This window comes from Nycticebus coucang, chromosome 20, assembly GCF_027406575.1.
Source record: "Nycticebus coucang isolate mNycCou1 chromosome 20, mNycCou1.pri, whole genome shotgun sequence".
Classification (NCBI taxonomy): Eukaryota; Metazoa; Chordata; class Mammalia; order Primates; family Lorisidae; genus Nycticebus; species Nycticebus coucang.
In genome coordinates, this window is record NC_069799.1 from 22,888,984 (window position 1) to 22,907,337 (window position 18,354).

General features: G+C 40.9%; 1 protein-coding gene across 1 annotated transcript; it reads right to left on the reverse strand.

Moving 5' to 3' along the window:
- Positions 1–12,815: 12,815 nt before the first annotated feature.
- LOC128572511 (mitotic-spindle organizing protein 1-like) lies at positions 12,816–18,094 on the reverse strand. Its single transcript, XM_053572550.1, has 2 exons — positions 17,950–18,094; positions 12,816–13,544 (listed from the first exon to the last, which is right to left on the reverse strand). The coding sequence occupies exons 1-2, from the start codon at positions 18,092–18,094 to the stop codon at positions 13,330–13,332; spliced, it is 360 nt and encodes a 119-aa protein (XP_053428525.1). The 3' UTR covers positions 12,816–13,329.
- Between the last annotated feature and the right edge of the window lie 260 nt (positions 18,095–18,354).

Consider the following 18,354-nt stretch of genomic DNA (forward strand, 5'->3'; position numbering starts at 1 on the left):
TAACATTTTATCTTTCAACCTTTCAAACCCTACATCTCTTAATTTAACAACTTACACACATGAAACTAAACCTTTTATGCCCTCACTCAATCAAGTCATCTAGTCATACCCTCTTTACTTCAACTTTACCGACATCACACCCCTGTCAGATCTGAACCCATCAAAGTACTCTAATATAGTCACTCTCCCTTCCAAAGCAAAAAAAGAAGTTACACAGAAAGTGTTATCTTTCCTTCCAGTTTCTCTGCGAAAAAAACTATACCAAATTCCCCTGGACATTCAGAGTGTCGGTTCCGTAGTTATGTTGCTACCTAATTTTAAAATTCTTACAGAAAATAAATCCATTCCATTGCCTCCTCTTTCTCTCTATCCAACAACCCATGAAAAAGGAACTGCCCAAATTGCCATACTTCCCTTACTAACGACAGGGAGAATCACAGCTAACATAGACACAGGAACAGCTAACATTTCCTACTCAGTAACTCGTTTTATTCAAACTCAACTTTCAAAGTTATCTCAACAGGTAACTACTCAGTTGGTACTCCAAACCTATAACAAAAGAAACTGTTCTTCATGAATGGACTACACTCTACTCTGAACTACAAGATTTTCCTGAACACCACTTCTAAACAACTTAAAAGGACAATCTGAAAGCAAAAACTTACATCCTCCAAATGAAAAAGATCATAATTGTCCTCTAGTTGACCAATTAAAACTATGAGCCCCTCTCAGCAGGAAGAAACTACAGAAGAGATAACTCTATGTCAACTATCCTAAGGCCAGCCCCCTATTTTTAACATATCAAGAAGGAAGGAATGTTAGATAATTGCCCCAAAGAAAGAACCCTGCCCCAGAAAAGCCCCTTCCTGCTTTCTACAGACCAAGATTAGTGTCTCACTCTTAAAGTTACAGCTACCCACTGAAAATTTCAAATTTATGACCTGCCCCTAACAGCTCTTCTGGCCAGAGCAGTAACTCCTTATTGGCTATTCTACCATCCCATCACCATTCTAAGACTTCCCCTAACTGAAGCTATATAGTACTTTCTTGCACGTGTGCGCTCTCTCTCTCTCTCTCTGTCTCCCCGCCCCCCAGTCTCTCTCGGTCTCTCCTCTGTCTCTCTGTCTCCCTGCCCCCTTTCCTCTCTCTTTTCTCCCCTCTCTCTCTCTCCTTTTCACTTCTCCTTGGTGCTGCTCTGCAGCATCTCTCCCTCGTCAATAAAAACCTTTCATACAAGCCTTGGTGGTCTGTAAGATCTTTGCTGGTCGAGTGCCACCCTGCCTTCACTACCTTCTGAAGTTGTTTATAAGCTAAATTCTCATTTTTTTTCCCTATGGGAAATTACTGCACCAAGAATCTACCTTCCCATTCTTTTCAAATACAACAAAATACAGCTAAGTTTGGAAAGAGACCTATTTAACGCTTCAAAGACAAGAAAAAAAAAATCTGCATGGAAATGAAGTGTGATGTATGGAACATAACCAGTGTGAGTGGAACTCTTCTACTAATGGAGATTTCTAAATAAGTGAAGACACTGACAACAAGCAAATTTCAAGTAGACAAAGAGAAGAATTTCCACAAGGAGAAGCACTGGTGGTCCTTAGAATATACTGGCCTTGGAGATAGCCCCAGAATCCATGGCCTCAGGCCATTTCCATGAGATGTCTCAGAAGCATCCTTAGGAGGATACATCAGCTTCTTTGCCTTCATGGGTTGGCAGGGAGGGGTCCCAAGCTCCTTCTTTCATCTCTGAGAGCTGCAGACTTAGGGACAATCTTCAAACCTGAACTACTTCTGATAACAGAATTTTGCTCTTCAGTAGGTCCTTGGTCTCCGGATTCAAAGAATGAACCCGCAGACCACACAGATCAGTGGTAAGATAGGATTTTTACTAGAAGTTAGAAAGGAATACAAATGTAAAAATGACCAGAGCTTCTGGAAGGGGGAAAGAACTGAACTGAGGAGTCTCTAAGTGGTCTCTTTATCTAGAGGGTATTAGTTCTTGAGAATTACAGTTGGTCAGGACTTGGCAAATAAAAACAAGTTTTCTTCCTTAAAGAGTGTTAATGACATCAGAATGAATGCAGTCCCTCCAGCTCAGGGCAAAAGGTCAGGGTGTTCCCTGCATGAACTTGCCCAAGCCTAGGAAAACTGGGGTCCCCTGTCCAGCCTTGAATTGGTGAGGGGGATCCTGTATCACTTCCAACTTCCAAGGAGAGAGGGGGAGCGAGGGAGCGTGGTTCCACTGCTTTCCTCTCTCACAAAGCGCAGGAGCTGGGCGCGGTAGCAGTGACCGGAGGCAGCTCGCGCTGCTCGGGGTTTACTTGTCTCCGATGGGTGTGGGAAGAGGAGACAGAGAGATTCTAATGAAAAGATGGAGAAGTGAGAGAAAGAGGGGCTGAGGGAGAAGGGGAGGCACGACCTTTCTTTTCTCTGCTCTTCCTGGGGATTTGAAAACTCCTCCTAACAGGGCTTTCAGGCTCTTCCCGACCTTTGGCCAGAAGGTCTCAGCCTCAGAGAAGTCCTGGGGCTGCTTATGGCTGAAGCTCTGGGCGGCCTCAGCCGGCGGTGTCCTCAGGCCCCGGCCCCGCAGTGCAGAGGCCACTGCCACCGCCGTCTTGTGGGGAAGACTCAAGCTCCCGAGGCGCCAGCTTCATCTCGTCCTCTCCTACACCGCTGCTTCCGTCGGCGGAGAGGCCTCAGTCTCCGCAGCAGTAACCATCGCGCCTCGTGAGGAGCTGGGGAAGCTTCAGCTCCCAAGGTCCAGGGGCGTGGGGGAAAGGGGCAGCAGGCCGGCCTCGCCGCCCAGTTGCTCTCAGCCCGCCCACCCCCTACCCCCAGTAGCCATGAGCAGCGCTCCCGACCCAGCAGCTTCCTGGGTGCTCTGAAGCGGGCACCCCAATCCCAGTCGTGCAGCCCAGCCCCCTCTAGTATGGGGATTTCTCTAGGAACCTGAAGTAGACCCACCATTTGATCCTGAAATCTCTCTACTAGAGATTTACTCAAAGGAACAAAAAAAGTTATAACAAAGACACTCGCTGGCGGAGCCTGTGGCTCAAAGGAGTAGGGCGCCGGCCCCATATGCCAGAGGTGGTGGGTTCATACCCAGCCCCGGCCAAAAACTGCAACAACAAAAAAAGACACTCGCACTCAAATGTTCATAGCTGCACAGTTCACAATCACATGGATATGGAAACAACCCAAGTGCTCATAAATACATGAATAGCTTAATAAAATCTATTAATGGTATATGGTATATGTATACATGGACTAGTACTCAACCATAAAAAAATGATGATCTAGTATATTTTGTAACAACTTGGATGGAATTGAAAGACCTTTCTTCCATGGGGAATATAAGAGGAATAGCAAAACAAACACTCCCTGTGCTCAGTACTAAATGGGAAGTAGTTGATCAACACCTGTTTGCTCATAGAGAAGGAAAACAATAAAATTTGTGTTGGGGAAGGATAAATTCTGACCCAGTATGCACTTGGCCTGGGTACTTTAGACGTTTTCTGAGTGAAGGGCACGCTTATAACTTGGACTTAAAGTTTACCAAAGCAAACAATGTAACCAAAACACATGTACCTCCATGACATCTTGAAATAAACTTTTAAAAAATTATGCTTTCTCATGAGCTGTTCTTTATTTTCAGAATTAATATAAGAATTAAAGCTTTATCTTTTTCATCCATTATCATAACAATGATAATGTGGCAAACAAAGAGAACATGTAAAGGATATTTTTCCTAAAGTTATCTTTTGTGTATTTGATATGATTCCATACACTATAGTCTGTACATATTGTTGAGATAATTGTCCCATTTTAAATCAGTGTGGGATCCTTCACTTTGCATTCTATGTCCTTGTGCCATGAGACTGTATGTTTTGAGACCTTTCTTATTTTCTGTAACAGACACCCATGCATGCTTCTTTTTGTCTGATATAATTTGCAAATAGATGTTCCCTGGGCATATCTATTTTTAACTTGACTTATGGTGTTTCCTACACACGTCACGATTTTATATTGTGTAATTTATCAATGTCATCTCCCCTCCACGCCCCTTCTCTCTGGTCCTCTCCCCCAGGCTAGAGTTCACAGCAACCTCAAACTCCTGGGTTCAAGTGATCTTCCTGCTTCAGCCACTCAAGTAGCTGGGACTAAAGGTGCCCTCCACAAAACCCAGTTGATTTTATATTTTATTTTTTAGAAATTGGGGTTCTCACTCTTGCTCAGGCTGGTCTTAAACCTGAACTTAAGGGATAGAGTTGCCTTGACTCAGCCTCCCAGGGGGCTGGGCTTATAGGCATGAGCCTTCCCACACAGCTCCCAATGTTTGTTGTTTTGTTTTGGAGACAGTCTCACTTTGTAGCCCTCTGTAGAGTGCCTTAGTGTCACAGCTCACAGCTACCTCAATCTATTGGGCTGAAGTGATCCCCTTGTCTCAGCCTCCCAAGTAGCTGGGAGTACAGGCACCCACCACTATGCCCCACTGTTTTTGGAGATGAGGTCTCAATCTGGTTTAGGCTGGTCTGCTACCTGTGAGCTCAGGCAATCCACCCGCTTCAGCCTCCTAGAGTGCTAGGATTACAGGTGGAGATACTGTGCTTAGCCCCAATATTTTCTTTTGTTAACATGTTTTTAATTGATTCACAAGCCAGATTTATTTATACACTTGTAGATACATTAATATTTATCAATGTTTTCTCATATTATTTTTATATTTTAAATTTTTTACCATTTATATTTCTTCTTTATTTTTCCTTTATCTTCCTATATCACATATAAAATGAATCCATTTTAGCTGGGCATGCCTATAATCCTCCCAGAACTCTGGGAGGCTGAGACAGGTGAATTGCCTAAACTAAGGAGTTTGAGACCAGTCTGTACAAGAGTAAGACCCAGTCGCTATTATAAATAGAAAAATTAGCTGGAGGTGTGGAGGATACCTGTAGTCCTAGCTCCTTGGGAAGTTGAGGCAAGAGGGCTGCTCAAACCCAAGAGTTTGAGGTTGCTGTGAGCTATGATGCCACAGCACTCTCCCCAAAGTGCAGAGTGAGACTATGTCTCAAAAAAATTGATTTTAATATTTTCATAAAAATGTTCAGTTCGTAAACATTAAGTGTTGCTAAAGACCTCCTCTTTAATGTTTATCGTGTAACTTATATATGCACTTTGATGAATTTCTGGATTTTCTGATTCAATCTGCTTGCCTATTTTTTTTGCACAAATATCACACGACTTTAATTATAGAGTATTTTAATGTCATGGGAAATCAAAAGCCCTCATTGTTTCTTTCTTAGAAATTTTGGCTATTTCTAAATGTTTGTTTCTCCATGTCTACTTTGCAAAATCATTGCAATTTTAAAAGAAACTGACAGAATTTTCTATGAGCTCAAACACAATGTTGACGTTAGCTTTATATTATTGAGTTTTTCTAGCTAAGAACAAGATGTAACTTCCCAGTTGTTTAAGTCTTCAAACATATATTTCAGAAATTCTTTATTATTTTGCTCACATACACTTTGCATTTTCATTAGATTTGTTCCTAGTTCATTCTGTTTTACTTTTTAAAATATACTTCATATATATATATAATTTTTTTTGATACAGAGAGCAGAGAGAGACAGTGTCTCACTCAGTACAGTGCTGTGGTGTCATAGCTCACAACAACTCCAAACTCTTTTGCTCAAGTGATCCTCTTGCTAAACTTTCCAAGTAGCTATGATTACAGGCATGTTCCACATGCCTGTCTTTTTTTTTTTTTTTTTTTTTTGAGAGGTGATCTATCTCTTGCTCAGGTTGGTCTCCAACTCCCGAGCTCAGGCAGTCCACCTGCCTCAGTGTCCCAGAGTGCTAGGATCATGAGCATGAGCCACGATGTCCAGCCAAAAATATACTTCATATTATAATTTTTCTTTTCTTTCTTTCTTTTTTTTTTTTGAGACAGAGTCTCACTATGTCACCCTTGGTTGAGTGCTGTAGCATTACAGCTCACAGCAATCTCAAACTCTTGGGCTTAAGCGAATCTCTTGCCTTAGCCTCCTAAATAGTTGGGACTACAGGCACCCTCTACAACACTGGACTTGTTTTTGTTATTTTTGTTGTTATAGTTGTCATTGTTTTTTTTAGCAGGCCCGGGCCTTTCAATCCCACCAGCCACAGTGTATGTGGCAGGTACCCTAACCACTAAGCTGCAGGCCCAAAGCCTGTATCAATGTTATACTGTCTTTGTTACTGAATTATTTTTTGTATTAGGATTTTTTTTACTAATGACTTTGTATTTCCAGAAATGTAATTATATCATCTGCAAATTAAGTCTTACATAATTATTTTAATTTCTTCTGCCATCTTCAAATGCCTTAGATAAAGCTCACTGCAAATGTAATTTGTAACATAGCGATATTGAGCTTTTTAGTATTGTTTCCAAAATAGAAAGAATGTCTCTCATGTTCTCTATGAGTATGAAAAAGACCATTTTCTCAAGTTTGAAATAAATATTTTTTGAGACAAAATCTCACTCTGTTAACCCAGGCTAGAGTGCTATGGCATTAGCCTAGCTCACAGCCATCTCAAACTCCTGGGTTCAAGCCATCTTCCTGACTCAGCCTCCCAAATAGGTGGAACCTTAGGTACCCACATCACTTTGAGACCATCCTGAGAAAGAACAAGACCCAGTCTCTAATAAAAATGGAAAAATTAGCTTAGCATTGTGGTGAGTATCTATAGTCTCAGTTACTCTGGAGACTGAAGGAAGAAGATAACTTGAATCCGGTAGATTAAGGTTGCTGTGAGCTATGCCTATGCCACGGAACTCTAGCCTGGGCAACAGAGTGAGACACAGTGAAAAAAAAAAACCAAAAACAAAAATAAAACTCTTAGGCTGAGTACAGTGGTTCATGCCTTAATCCTAGCACTCTGGGGGGCCTAGGCTGGTGGATGGCCTGGGTTCAGGAGTTGGAGACCAGCTTGACCAAGAGCGAGACTCCACCTCTACTAAAAATGAAAACGAAAATGTAGCGGGGTATTGTAGCTGGTGACCACAGTCTCAGCTACTTGGGAGACTGAGGCAAGAGGCTCACTTGAATCCAAGAGTTTGAGGTTGCTGTAAGCTATGACACCACAACACTCTAACAAAGGAAGACTCTAGCTCAAAAAACAAAAACAAAACAAATAAAAAAAAAAATTCTGAGCTCAAGTGATTCTCTCGCCTCAGCCTCCCAGAGTACTAGTGTTATAGGCATGAGCAATCCTGCCCTGCCTTAAAAGATCTATTAATATATAATTTTGATGAGTTGAAATGACCAATGATGCAAGTTAAGTTATGCTAACTAGACATTTTTTGCAGCTATGAAAATAACCACATGATTGTTCTATTTCTCTTTATAAAAAGAATGAGCCTAGGCCAAACACAGTGGCTCACACCTGTAATCCTAGTACTCTGGGAGGCTGAGGCAGGAGGATAACTTGAAGTCAAGGGTTTAAGAACAGACTGAGCAAAGCAAGACCCATCTCTAATAAAAAAAAAAAAAATTATCTAGTACACGTAGAACTTGCCTGTAGTTCTATGTACTTGGGAGGCTGAGGCAAGAGGATAGATTGAACTCGGGAGTTTGAAGTTGCAGTCAGCTAGGCTGACCCTTGGCACTCCAGCTAAAGTGACAGAGTGAGACTCTCTGCAGGAGCCGCAAGCCAGAGGCCTCGAGGAGGCTCAGCACCAGGGAGAGGGCCTAGGCACTTCCTCCCGTCAACATGGCTGGAAGAGACTTTGTGATTAAAGGAGATCCCAAAACTTCAGAAGAGCGCAAACCTCTTGTTAAGGAAGTACCCCTTCAGCTGCCTGGCAACAGACATATGTAGTAAATTCACTCGTGGTGTGGACTTCGATTGGCAAGCCCAGGCCCTGTTGGCCCTACAAGAGGCGGCAGAAGCATTTCTAGTTCATCTCTTTGAAGATGCTTACCTATGTGTAAGGTAAGATTCCTCACCTTACATGCTGGCTGAGTTACGCTTTTCCCAAAAGATGTGCACCTGGCCAGGAGGATCCGAGGCTTTGAGGAAGGACTCCTGCAGCCAGCGTTTCTGGATGATACAAGGGACTTTCTCTGCGGCCACAACTAGATCCAGTGGCGTCTGAGTGGCTGCCTGGATTTGGCTGTCTCTGAGCAGTTTGTGAATGTTCCTTTTTATTTTTTAAAGAAGACTGCATGACTTTCCTCCGTAACAGAAGTAATATATGAGAGAACACAGTTCCAAAGGCCTAAGTTATTATTTTCAGATAAAGAGACTCCAAGGTAAACTTCAGTTTGTGAATTACCTATGTGACTTTTTAAGGATTTTGAACATACCAGATTTGCTGTGTTATGGGAGAGAAAAAAATTACCTGTTATTTTAGATCCTTCTGTACAATTGACAACTTTTACTATTTGTTCTTTTATTATAAACATAAAGAGGAAAAAAGGAGAAGACCACTTTGATCAGTTGCATGGAAGGCCCGGCATGTCTAGTGTACAGATCTCTGCCCTGCAGTTTAGCCTCATCATCAGTGGAAGCATCAAGTTCCTCAGTGAGCTGTGCTTATCAAGAAATGTGTAGCTTTCAAAAGCTTAATTGGAGAAAATCTTTATGGTTTGATGTTCTCTTTTCTTCTAGTAAACTTCTATTAAAATTATTCAGAAATTCAGCTTGGCACCTGTACTCAGTGGTTAGGGCACTGGCCACATGCACCAGGGTTGGCAGATTCAAACCCTGACCCAGGCCTGCTAAACAACAATCACAACAACAACAACAAAATAGCTGTGCATTGTGGTGGACACCTGTAGTCCCAGCTACTTAGGAGGCTGAGGCAAGAGAATCACTTAACCCTAACAGTTGAAGGTTGCTGTGAGCTGTGATGCCATGGCAATCTACCCAGGGGGACATAGTGAGATTCTGTCTCAAAAAAAAAAAAGAAAGCCAGAAATTCTAAGTATATTCTAAATGTAAAATGTAACATTCCCATAGAAGATTATCAGTCTAGGATTTTAAAGAGATTTTTCAATGTTTTTACAGCTATTTTTATAACTTCTTTGTGGAACAATAATAAAAACAAAATGTTTTAATGAAAAAATTTAAACGAAGTTTCTACAATAGCAAGATTATGGTCTATGCTATACTGTATTATACTCTATTTTGCTTGCTAACATTAAGTTCTTTTGTACACTGTTTGCAAACACTCGTAATTTAAACAAGAGAATTGAGGGATAAAGTTTTCCCTCTAATGGAGAAGTGTAGGAGCCAAGAAAAACCTTGCTTGTGTGTTGTAAACAATTGAAGAGATTTCCAGAGAAATGGGAAGTACCATCCAAAGGTTTGAGAGCTGTGTGTGGTAAAAGTGATTACTGAGGGCAGACAACTAACAATGATTTGGTAGTCATCTAAATTCAGGCACAGACTAGAGGGAACAACTAAGTTCTATTTAATAAATCTTAAGCCTTTGGAAAAGCTCTTCTTGTTTTACATCTTCTTCTATTTATTCAGGCATTCAGATAAAGCTTATCTATCTACAAATATAAAAAAAAAGAAAGAAGAGAAAAACTTCAGGGAGCAGAAGAAAATGTACAATAAGTTATAGTAAATTTTTGAATGTTAAAAAATTTAAAAAGGAAAAAATAAAACTCAGTAAATTAGAATAAATAAAACATTAAGTAAATATAGTACATAAACAGAAACTTATGGTCAAAGGTTTTTTTTTGTTTTTTACATGCCAATACTACCAAAAGTGTTTTATTATTGTCATTGACAAGAAACAGAATACTGCAACTGTATCATTATTTTGTGTGGTTTCTTAAATATTACTTAAGTATGCATTAAAAATATATGTTTACATTTAGGAATTGTGACACATTAAAGAAGTCTTCTGTAAACAATATCCCTTCTCAATATATTTTCCTACTTTGTTTTATACATAAATAACTTAATCTACAAAGTCATAAATAAATCGACTCTATGGCCTAGAAGTATATACAAATTTTGGAAGTTAACAAATGTTCTCTTTATGATTTTATAAATAAAAACATGCTGTATTAGCAGTGATTATCAAGTGACTTATCATAAGTTCTTCTTGTTTCCTAACCTGTTCACCAGTAATAGACCTTGCAATGTACTTGGTACAAATGTCACACATTTATTTATTTATTCATTTATTTTTAGCTTTAAAAAATTTCTTTATGTTTTTTTGTTGTTGTTTTTTATTTATTTATTTATTTTTTATTAAATCATAGCTGTGTACATTAGTATGATCATGGGGCACCATACACTTGGTTCATAGACCGTTTGACACATTTTCATCACACTAGTTAACATAGCTTTCGTGGCATTTTCTTAGTTATTTTGCATCTTACAAGGGAATATGGGAATCCTAGTAAATGTGGAATGTAAAGGTCTTAGCAAAATAACATCACACATTTAAAAAGTCAAAATGGTCAAAAGCCTAGATTAATTTGAAAACAGCAGAGAAGGATGCCATTTAAATATCACTAAATCTTATTAAAATTACTTCAGCTTGGGCAATGCCTGTGGCTCCAGGAGTAGGGCACCAGCCCTATATACTGGGGGTGGTGGTTCAAGCATGGCCCTGGCCAAAACTGCAAAAAAAACAAACAAAAACAACAAACAAACAAAAAAAACACAACTCAGCTTGTCTGAGAAACAAAAATGCTACTAAAGATTGAATGTTGGTACCACCCATCATTTAAATGGTTTCTAACAAAATCTAAAATTTAAGAAACAATAAAATCTTATTAAATCCATAGGTCTTGCCAAAAAAATTATTGAGATTATAGGAACAGAATCAATATTATATTAAATTTTCTAAAATTTAGGTATAGGAACAGAATCAATACTATCTTAAATTTTCTAAAATTTATTTTTGAATCATCACCTTAATGAGTAAAACCTTTAAGGAGAAAAATGACACAAAAAATTATTTCAAAAGGCTATACTTACAATTCCTGATAAAGAACATTAGATTAGTTTTTGTTTAATGCCTGGAAATTCCTATTTCTTCAGAAAATATTAATTACCAGTTGAAATATATTACCTAAATAGTGACTTATTAAATAATCTCTCAAAATTTATTGGGTTAGCAATCAAATTACTTTTATGTAATAAAAGTAAATAGAAATTTTGCGTATTGGCTACATTTTATTTTATACACTATTTTTTATTTGTTTATTCTTATTCCCAGGCTTTTCTCCTATTTTTGTTGACCTATTCTTTACAACAACTATTATCTATTGTCACGAGAAGCAGTAATATTCACTGCTGATAATATTTTTCTGTGATATTTTTTAACAGCTTTCCCCTTAGATGGTCGTCTCACCACTGGGAGAATTCTGATTTAGTCTAAATAAAAGCCAGTTTTTTGAGCTGTTCTTCCACAAAGTCACTGGATAGCTTAAAACAAATATTTCTTTGTAAATGAAGTACTTTCTACTCCCTGGGTACTGGTATCTATACCAAGAACAAGAGCTCTTATTATTAATTTTTATTAAGTTTCAGGTTAATAACCCTCCCATTTTTTTAGACCTTCATTCATAGGGTAAAACTTAAAAAAGGCTTGGCACTGGTAGCTCAAACGGCTAAGGTGCCAGCCACATACACCAGAGCTGGCGGGTTTGAATTCAGCCCGCGGCCTGCCAAACAACAATGACAACTACAACCAAGAAATAGCTGGGCCTTGTGGCGGGCACCTGCAGTTCCAGCCACTTGGGAGGCTGAGGCAAGAGAATCCCGTAAGCCCAGGAATTGGAGGTTGCTGTGAGCCATGACTCCACTACACTCTACCAGGACGACAGCTTGAGGCTCTGTCTCAAAAAAAAAAAAAAAAAAACTTAAAAAACTTCTAAACAAAATGTAGTATATAAATGTCTTACCACAATAACTAAGAAAATGCCAGGAAGGCTATGTTAACCAGAGTAATCAAAATATGTCAAATGGTATATAAAACCAGTGTATGGTGCCCCATGATCGCATTAATGTACACAGCTATGATTCAATAATAAAAAAAAAATTCTCAGCAAACATTTTCATTAGATTTAGATGATTCAAACTATAAATAATGCTAAGCTAAGCCTTTAAAATTTAAGTTTTAAAAAGTTTTATTTTTTAAGCAGTACAAAAATGATCTACTTTACACTATTAACTGCCCAACAAAGTTTTTTTTATTTTATTATTATTTTTTTAAGAGACAGAGTCTTACTTTATCGCCTTCAGTAAGGTGCGGTGGCGTCACAGCTCACAACAACCTCCAACTCCTGGGCCTAGGTGATTCTCCTGCCTCAGCCTACCAAGCAGCTGGGTTCACAGGCGCCCGCCACAATGACTGGCTATTTTTTGTTGCAGTTTGGCTGGCACTGGGTTTGAACCTGCCACCCTCAGTATATGTGGCCAGCGCTCTACCTAGTGACCCATAAGTGCCGCCCCCAACAGATTGTTTAAAAAACTAAATCTTCTTTGTGAAAGAGAAAATGACTAGAAATGTTTCCCATGCTCTTATTATTATTTTTTTTTTTGTAGAGACAGAGTCTCACTTTACCGCCCTCGGTAGAGTGCCATGACGTCACAGGACTCACAGCAACCTCCAGCTCTTGGGATTCCCCTATTCTCCTGTCTCAGTCTTCCGAGCAGCTGGGAATACAGGCGCCCGACACAATGCCCGGCTATTTTTTTGTTGTTGTTGCAGTTTGGCCGGGGCTGGGTCTTGAACCCGCCACTCTCGGCATATGGGGCCGGCGCCCTACCCACTGAGTCATAGGCACAGCCCCCCATGCTCTTATTTTTAAAAAACAAGATTCTTATATACATAATGAATCTAAATCAAAATTCACAAATGGTAGCTGAAATGCTGTCAACTTCCAGGCCAATACAACATAAATCCGGTTTTCATGCATAAACAATTCAAAATTAAAGTTTATAATGGAAATGTCAACAAGTCATAACTACTACACATCACTACTGATGGGTTCCACTATACTTCAACCAGGCAGATGTGCACAACTAACAGATGACTGCTTAGAAAATTAAAGCTATCAGAGCTATAAATAAGGAATACGTAAATATGAACATAGCAATGCCAAAGCATCATAGCTCTTAAAAAAAGTCAGATGTTAGTTCTCTCTGTAAGCCACTTTCCACTGATTTATAAAGCTATGGTTTTATAATTCTTTTAAAAAGGGAAATTTTTCTACATTGATGCATGCAATAATTTCATTGTACCTTCTTGACTACAAAGCAATCTTCAAATACTCTTGCAGACCTTGACATTTCTCATCAGTTTCTCCAGAGTCAGCTTGTCATATTTTCAGCAGCCTTTAGTGCTTCAGTAGCCTTGAGAAGCTCCTTAATAACCGATGACAAAGCTTCTGGGTTAATTCCTTGTTCACAAAGCCGTACACAAATGGATAAAGTTTCCATATCTAAACCAGTATTCAAAATTCTTGACATCTCAAGCAGAACGTCCATGGTCTCCCTCACCGCATTCAGATTCGCCGCGGCAGCCGCTGCTCGCCATGGCGGAATCCAGGACAGGCGGGAGAAGCATGGTCAAAGGTTTATGAAAATATTTTTGTTTTGATCTTTTAATTCTAAGTGCAGTAGCTCATGCCTATAATCCTAGCACTCTGGGATTGCTGGATCTCAGGAGTTGGAGACCAACCTGAGCAAGAGCAAGACTCTACTCTTCTCCCTGACTCCCCCTACCTCTCTCTGCACCCCGCCCTCATTCCACCCTGGGATTCGCATTTCTCTTGAGGTTGGGAGGTTGTGGAGGGGCCTAAGGCTTTTGTACTGACTGAAAGGAGGTTGAGATGATTTTCTGCCAACCCCTTTCTCCAACACATTTAATGAAATAACTGAAATCAGAGATTTACTCATTCTTTGGCACATGGATCATCCCGTGGCTCTATGTTTTGTACATGATTTTTTTTCACCTCTGCCCAGGTTCTACATAGATCCTTCCTTACTGTACTCTGATTTATTTTTATGAGTGTGTCAGTGGTGATCAGAAAGGAACTCTGCTTCTTAACCATGAATCTCTGCAGATATTTGTAGAATAAATGGACTGACACATGATAGGAGTGTTGTGGAGCAAGAAAAGACCACACATCCAAATTCATAGTCTGAATTGGAGTCTTTATTTTCGCCAGCTGGTGGCTGCTTCTACAGACCTCAGATAAGACTGTGGAAAAACAGCCCCGAGTTGAGAATTCTCAAGGTACATATAGGGGAGCTGATGCAAGCAAGCAACCAGTTTCAACTGGTCAGTTAATAGAAGTAAATATGGCAGTTAGCAAAAAGATAAACAATTTTTACAGCACTCGTTCAAAGAAAGATAAACAATTCTCACTGCCCCAGTTTGGGGGTGATGGTGTCTGGCGCCACTCAGGGCCATAGTATTCTTTATCTCCTCTTTCCTTTATTCCTTCCTCTTGCCCTATCCCTGGCCTTGTGGGGGTTGGTGTAAGGCTGCAGCTGTGGCAGCTGGCAACTATCTCATTTAATGGTTGACTGTTGAGCGAGATAACAATATTTTGAACAGGATAAGCACATATTTTTAACTAGCATGGAGTAAGCTCACCCAGGAACTGTGAACAAGAGAGAGGCCATTAATTTAACCTGCTTCAGGAGAAACCTTTTTGGTTTATTGTATGAAGTCATTTTCCCACGATCTCTCTAATGCCCAAACTCTTTTGCTGAAATCGCAGAACCTGGGGAAAAAACACAGGTTCAGAAAAGAGGTTGTCTCCGGCTCCTTCATAAAAATTCCTGATCTTATCTGCATAGCCATTCATTCATTCCTTCTGTGGGGAAGAAAACCTCAGAACTCTGACAAAAGTACAGCTATTTGGGAGAACAGTAGAGAAAGAAAGCAGGGCAGTAACCAAATTGTATGATTACAGCTACCACCTTCCCATACTCCTGTAAATCCTCATGATCCTGAAAAAAGCATACCATCCTGGGAGGACAGCTAGTGATAGGAAGCAGGTCAGAGACCCAATGGCATGATCACAGCAACTCCCTGCCCACCCTTCTGAAATGTTTTAGGGCCAGTGTTCCTGGGAAGCATCAGGTTCACCTACCCTGGTCATGGTTGGCATTAGAGATCAGGTCTTTGTGCAAGATTAACAACTTTTGTGGAAGGCAGTAATTATAAATCAATCTAGGACTCGCCATCTTTCACTCTGTAGGACAGATGACTTCCTCACCTCTCATGACCCCCTCTCACATTCCAGCTGCACTACTAAAAGTCCCGTAAAACTGTATGAGCTGAGCTGACTTCTGGTCTAGAATGTTCTTCTAGAAGAAAGAATGTTCTTCTAGAAGAACAAATGTTCTACATTCTTTCTTTCATGGAATCAGAAAGAATCCATTCTGATTCTTTAAAATAAAGCCGATCCTTCATCCCTGGATTGTCCTCTTCTCCTTCTTGTGGACTCTGGCAGGACTCTATCCCTAAACCTCTCTTCTTTATGATGTGTTGACCAGGAAAGGAGGCAGTGAGACCACCCCAGACCCTGGCCATGGCTCTCCTTATGACCACCAATACACACTAATTCCTTAGGACTCGGTAAGTTGGAGGAAGGGGCTGCTCCTCCAGGATCTCCCAGTCCTCCTACATTCTCTCATTTCTCCAGATTCTAGATTTCCCCAGGATCTGGGATCAGTGTCCCAATGCCCCCAACATGTTCCCTTAGGGATGCCTATGTGATAGGGTTGCCATTCTTCAGATTTTGTCCTCTTGGCTCCGTGGGTAACATGGTGATGCCTGCCTCCCCACTGGTAAGTCTCTGCCCGACTCCTCTTCCTCCTTACCTTACAGACCATGAGCAGTTCCTGTTTCACCTCCCTACCAAGACACCCCATTGTGCTGTCTCCTCGAAAACCCACTCTGGGTCTAAAATGAGACATCAAACTGAAGCAATTAACATTTCTCTGCAACACTGCCTGGCCCCAGTACAAATTAGAGGATAAAAACCAATGGCCTGAAAATGGCATTTGTGATCTAAACATTCTCAGGGGTCTTGAAAATTTTACAAACCGCAACTGCAAGTGGTCTGAAGTCTGCTACCTCCAAGCTTTCTTTCTCCTTCAGGGCCACCCGTCCCTCTGCCAAACCTGTACCATCCTTGACATCCTCCTCAACGAGCAGCCACCACCTCAGCCTTCCACCTCTGACTCGGACTTTGATCCAGCTGACAACTCAGTCCCCACACATTATGCCTTTCCACCTCCTGAGCCTTCCTCTACTGCTCAATGCCCAACTCCTACATCCCCAACCTCTCCACCTGTCTCCCTTTCTCCTCTCTTTCTGCCCAACTCCTTTTCTCCTCCACACACCTGCTCTCAGGAACAACCTCCAGAAGCTATTGTACCCTTACATGACGTAGTGGGAGCTGAGGTCTTATCAGCATCTATGTCCCCTTTAACTAGGAGATCTATCCCAAATTGATAAATAACTTGGATATTTTCCAAATGACGCTACCCAATTTACAAAAAAATTCCAATATTTAACATAGTCCTATGACCTCTCATGGCAGGACATTTACGTAGTACTTTAGTCTCCCACTACTCCTGAAAAAAACACCTGTATTTGGGCTGCACCCACAGCCTTTACTGACATCTTACATACTGCAGATCCTAAATGGGATTATCAAGAGGACTCTCCCCACCTTCCAGCCATGGCTCATTTCATAACCTGCATAATTGAAGGGGTTAAGAAGGCTGCCCTTAAGGCAGTCGATTATGACAACATCAAAGAAATCACCCAGCAAACTGATAAAAACACAGCTGCCCACCCCCCCTTTTTTGGGCAGGTTTTGGCCGGGGCCAGGTTTGAATCCGCCACTTCCAGTATATGGGGCCAACGCCCTACTCCTTAAGCCACAGGCACCGCCCCCCACTGCCTTTCTGACCATGCTAACTGATATCCTAATAAAATATTCTGACGTGAACCCTTAATAGAATGTTGTACCTCCAGGTCCCTGCTACAAGTGTGGCAAACAGGGACACTGGGCCCACCACTGCCCTAATCCACAAGCTCCACTCAGATCCTGCCTGGTCTGTAGTGTTCAAGGTCACTGGAAGGATGAGTATCCCTGGGCTACAAGGCATGGAGCCACCTCTTCCAAGACAGTGACTGAGCCAGGATTTGAGCTGCCATCCTGGCAGGACAGCTTGTGGTAGAAAGCAGGTCAGAGACCAAATGGGATGGTCACAGCAACCCCCTTCTACCCTCTTGAAATGCTTTAGGGCCAGTGATTCTGAGAAGTATCACCATCTCCTACACTGTTCTGGCTGGCACTAGAGATAAGGCCTTCGTACTTTTGTGGAAGGCAGTAATTCTAAAATTAGACACAGCATCTTTCACTCTGCAGAAAAGATGGCTTCCCTTACCTCTCATGACCCACTCCCACATTCCAAATACATAATAAAAGTCCCTTGAAACTGTGTGAGCTGAGCTTACTTCTGGTCAGACTCCATTCTGTTCATTTAAAATAAAGCCCATCCTTAATCCCTGGATTGGCCTCCTCTCCTTCTTGTGGACTCTGGAAGGACTCTATCCCTAAACCTCTCATTGTCATTTCAGTTTACTATGAGGATACAGAGATTAGATTAGATTACATTGTTTGTGTTTCTTAGGTAAAGTCCAAAAAATAATACATTTTTCAAAAGTTCACATTATATGATGCACTTTAAATAGCAAGAAAATATGAGTATTTTGAGGAGAGGTAGGATGTGTGTAGAGGACGCTGGAAGTTAGATGACCTTTGAGCAAGATGATTTGCAGCTTAGGGGCAGACCCTTGGGCAATTCATCCACAGGTGTTCCTTGCAGAGAGAGAGAGAGAGAGAGCACCAGCCAGTGGCAATCCTTAAACACCAGGTCATTGTCTAACACTCCCCTCACCTGTCATGTACCATCTGAATAAAAGACTAATGAGGAGGTTGATCAGGGCTACCCTGTATTCAAGGTTAGCCCGCCTCTTGCAAGCTTGTACTTCTAATCCGTGACACGCCTGCTTCCTTCGTGTGGCAATCGAGACCAGGGCCATAGGGGTCGAGACAGATGTGGTTGTACAAGTCATAGAAAACATAGACTCACAAACTAAATAAAATACAGGATCTCTTCTCTTAATGCATCTATAATCTGCTTCATTGCTTTCCGTGAGTCATGATTTGTTTTATTTATCATCACGTATGCAACATGGCAGCATCGTTACAGGCCGTGCCTTACATTATTGAACCATGCTCCATGTGCTCATTTTCCTTTTAAGTTTCACAATATTGCAGAGGGACACACATTTTGGTTACA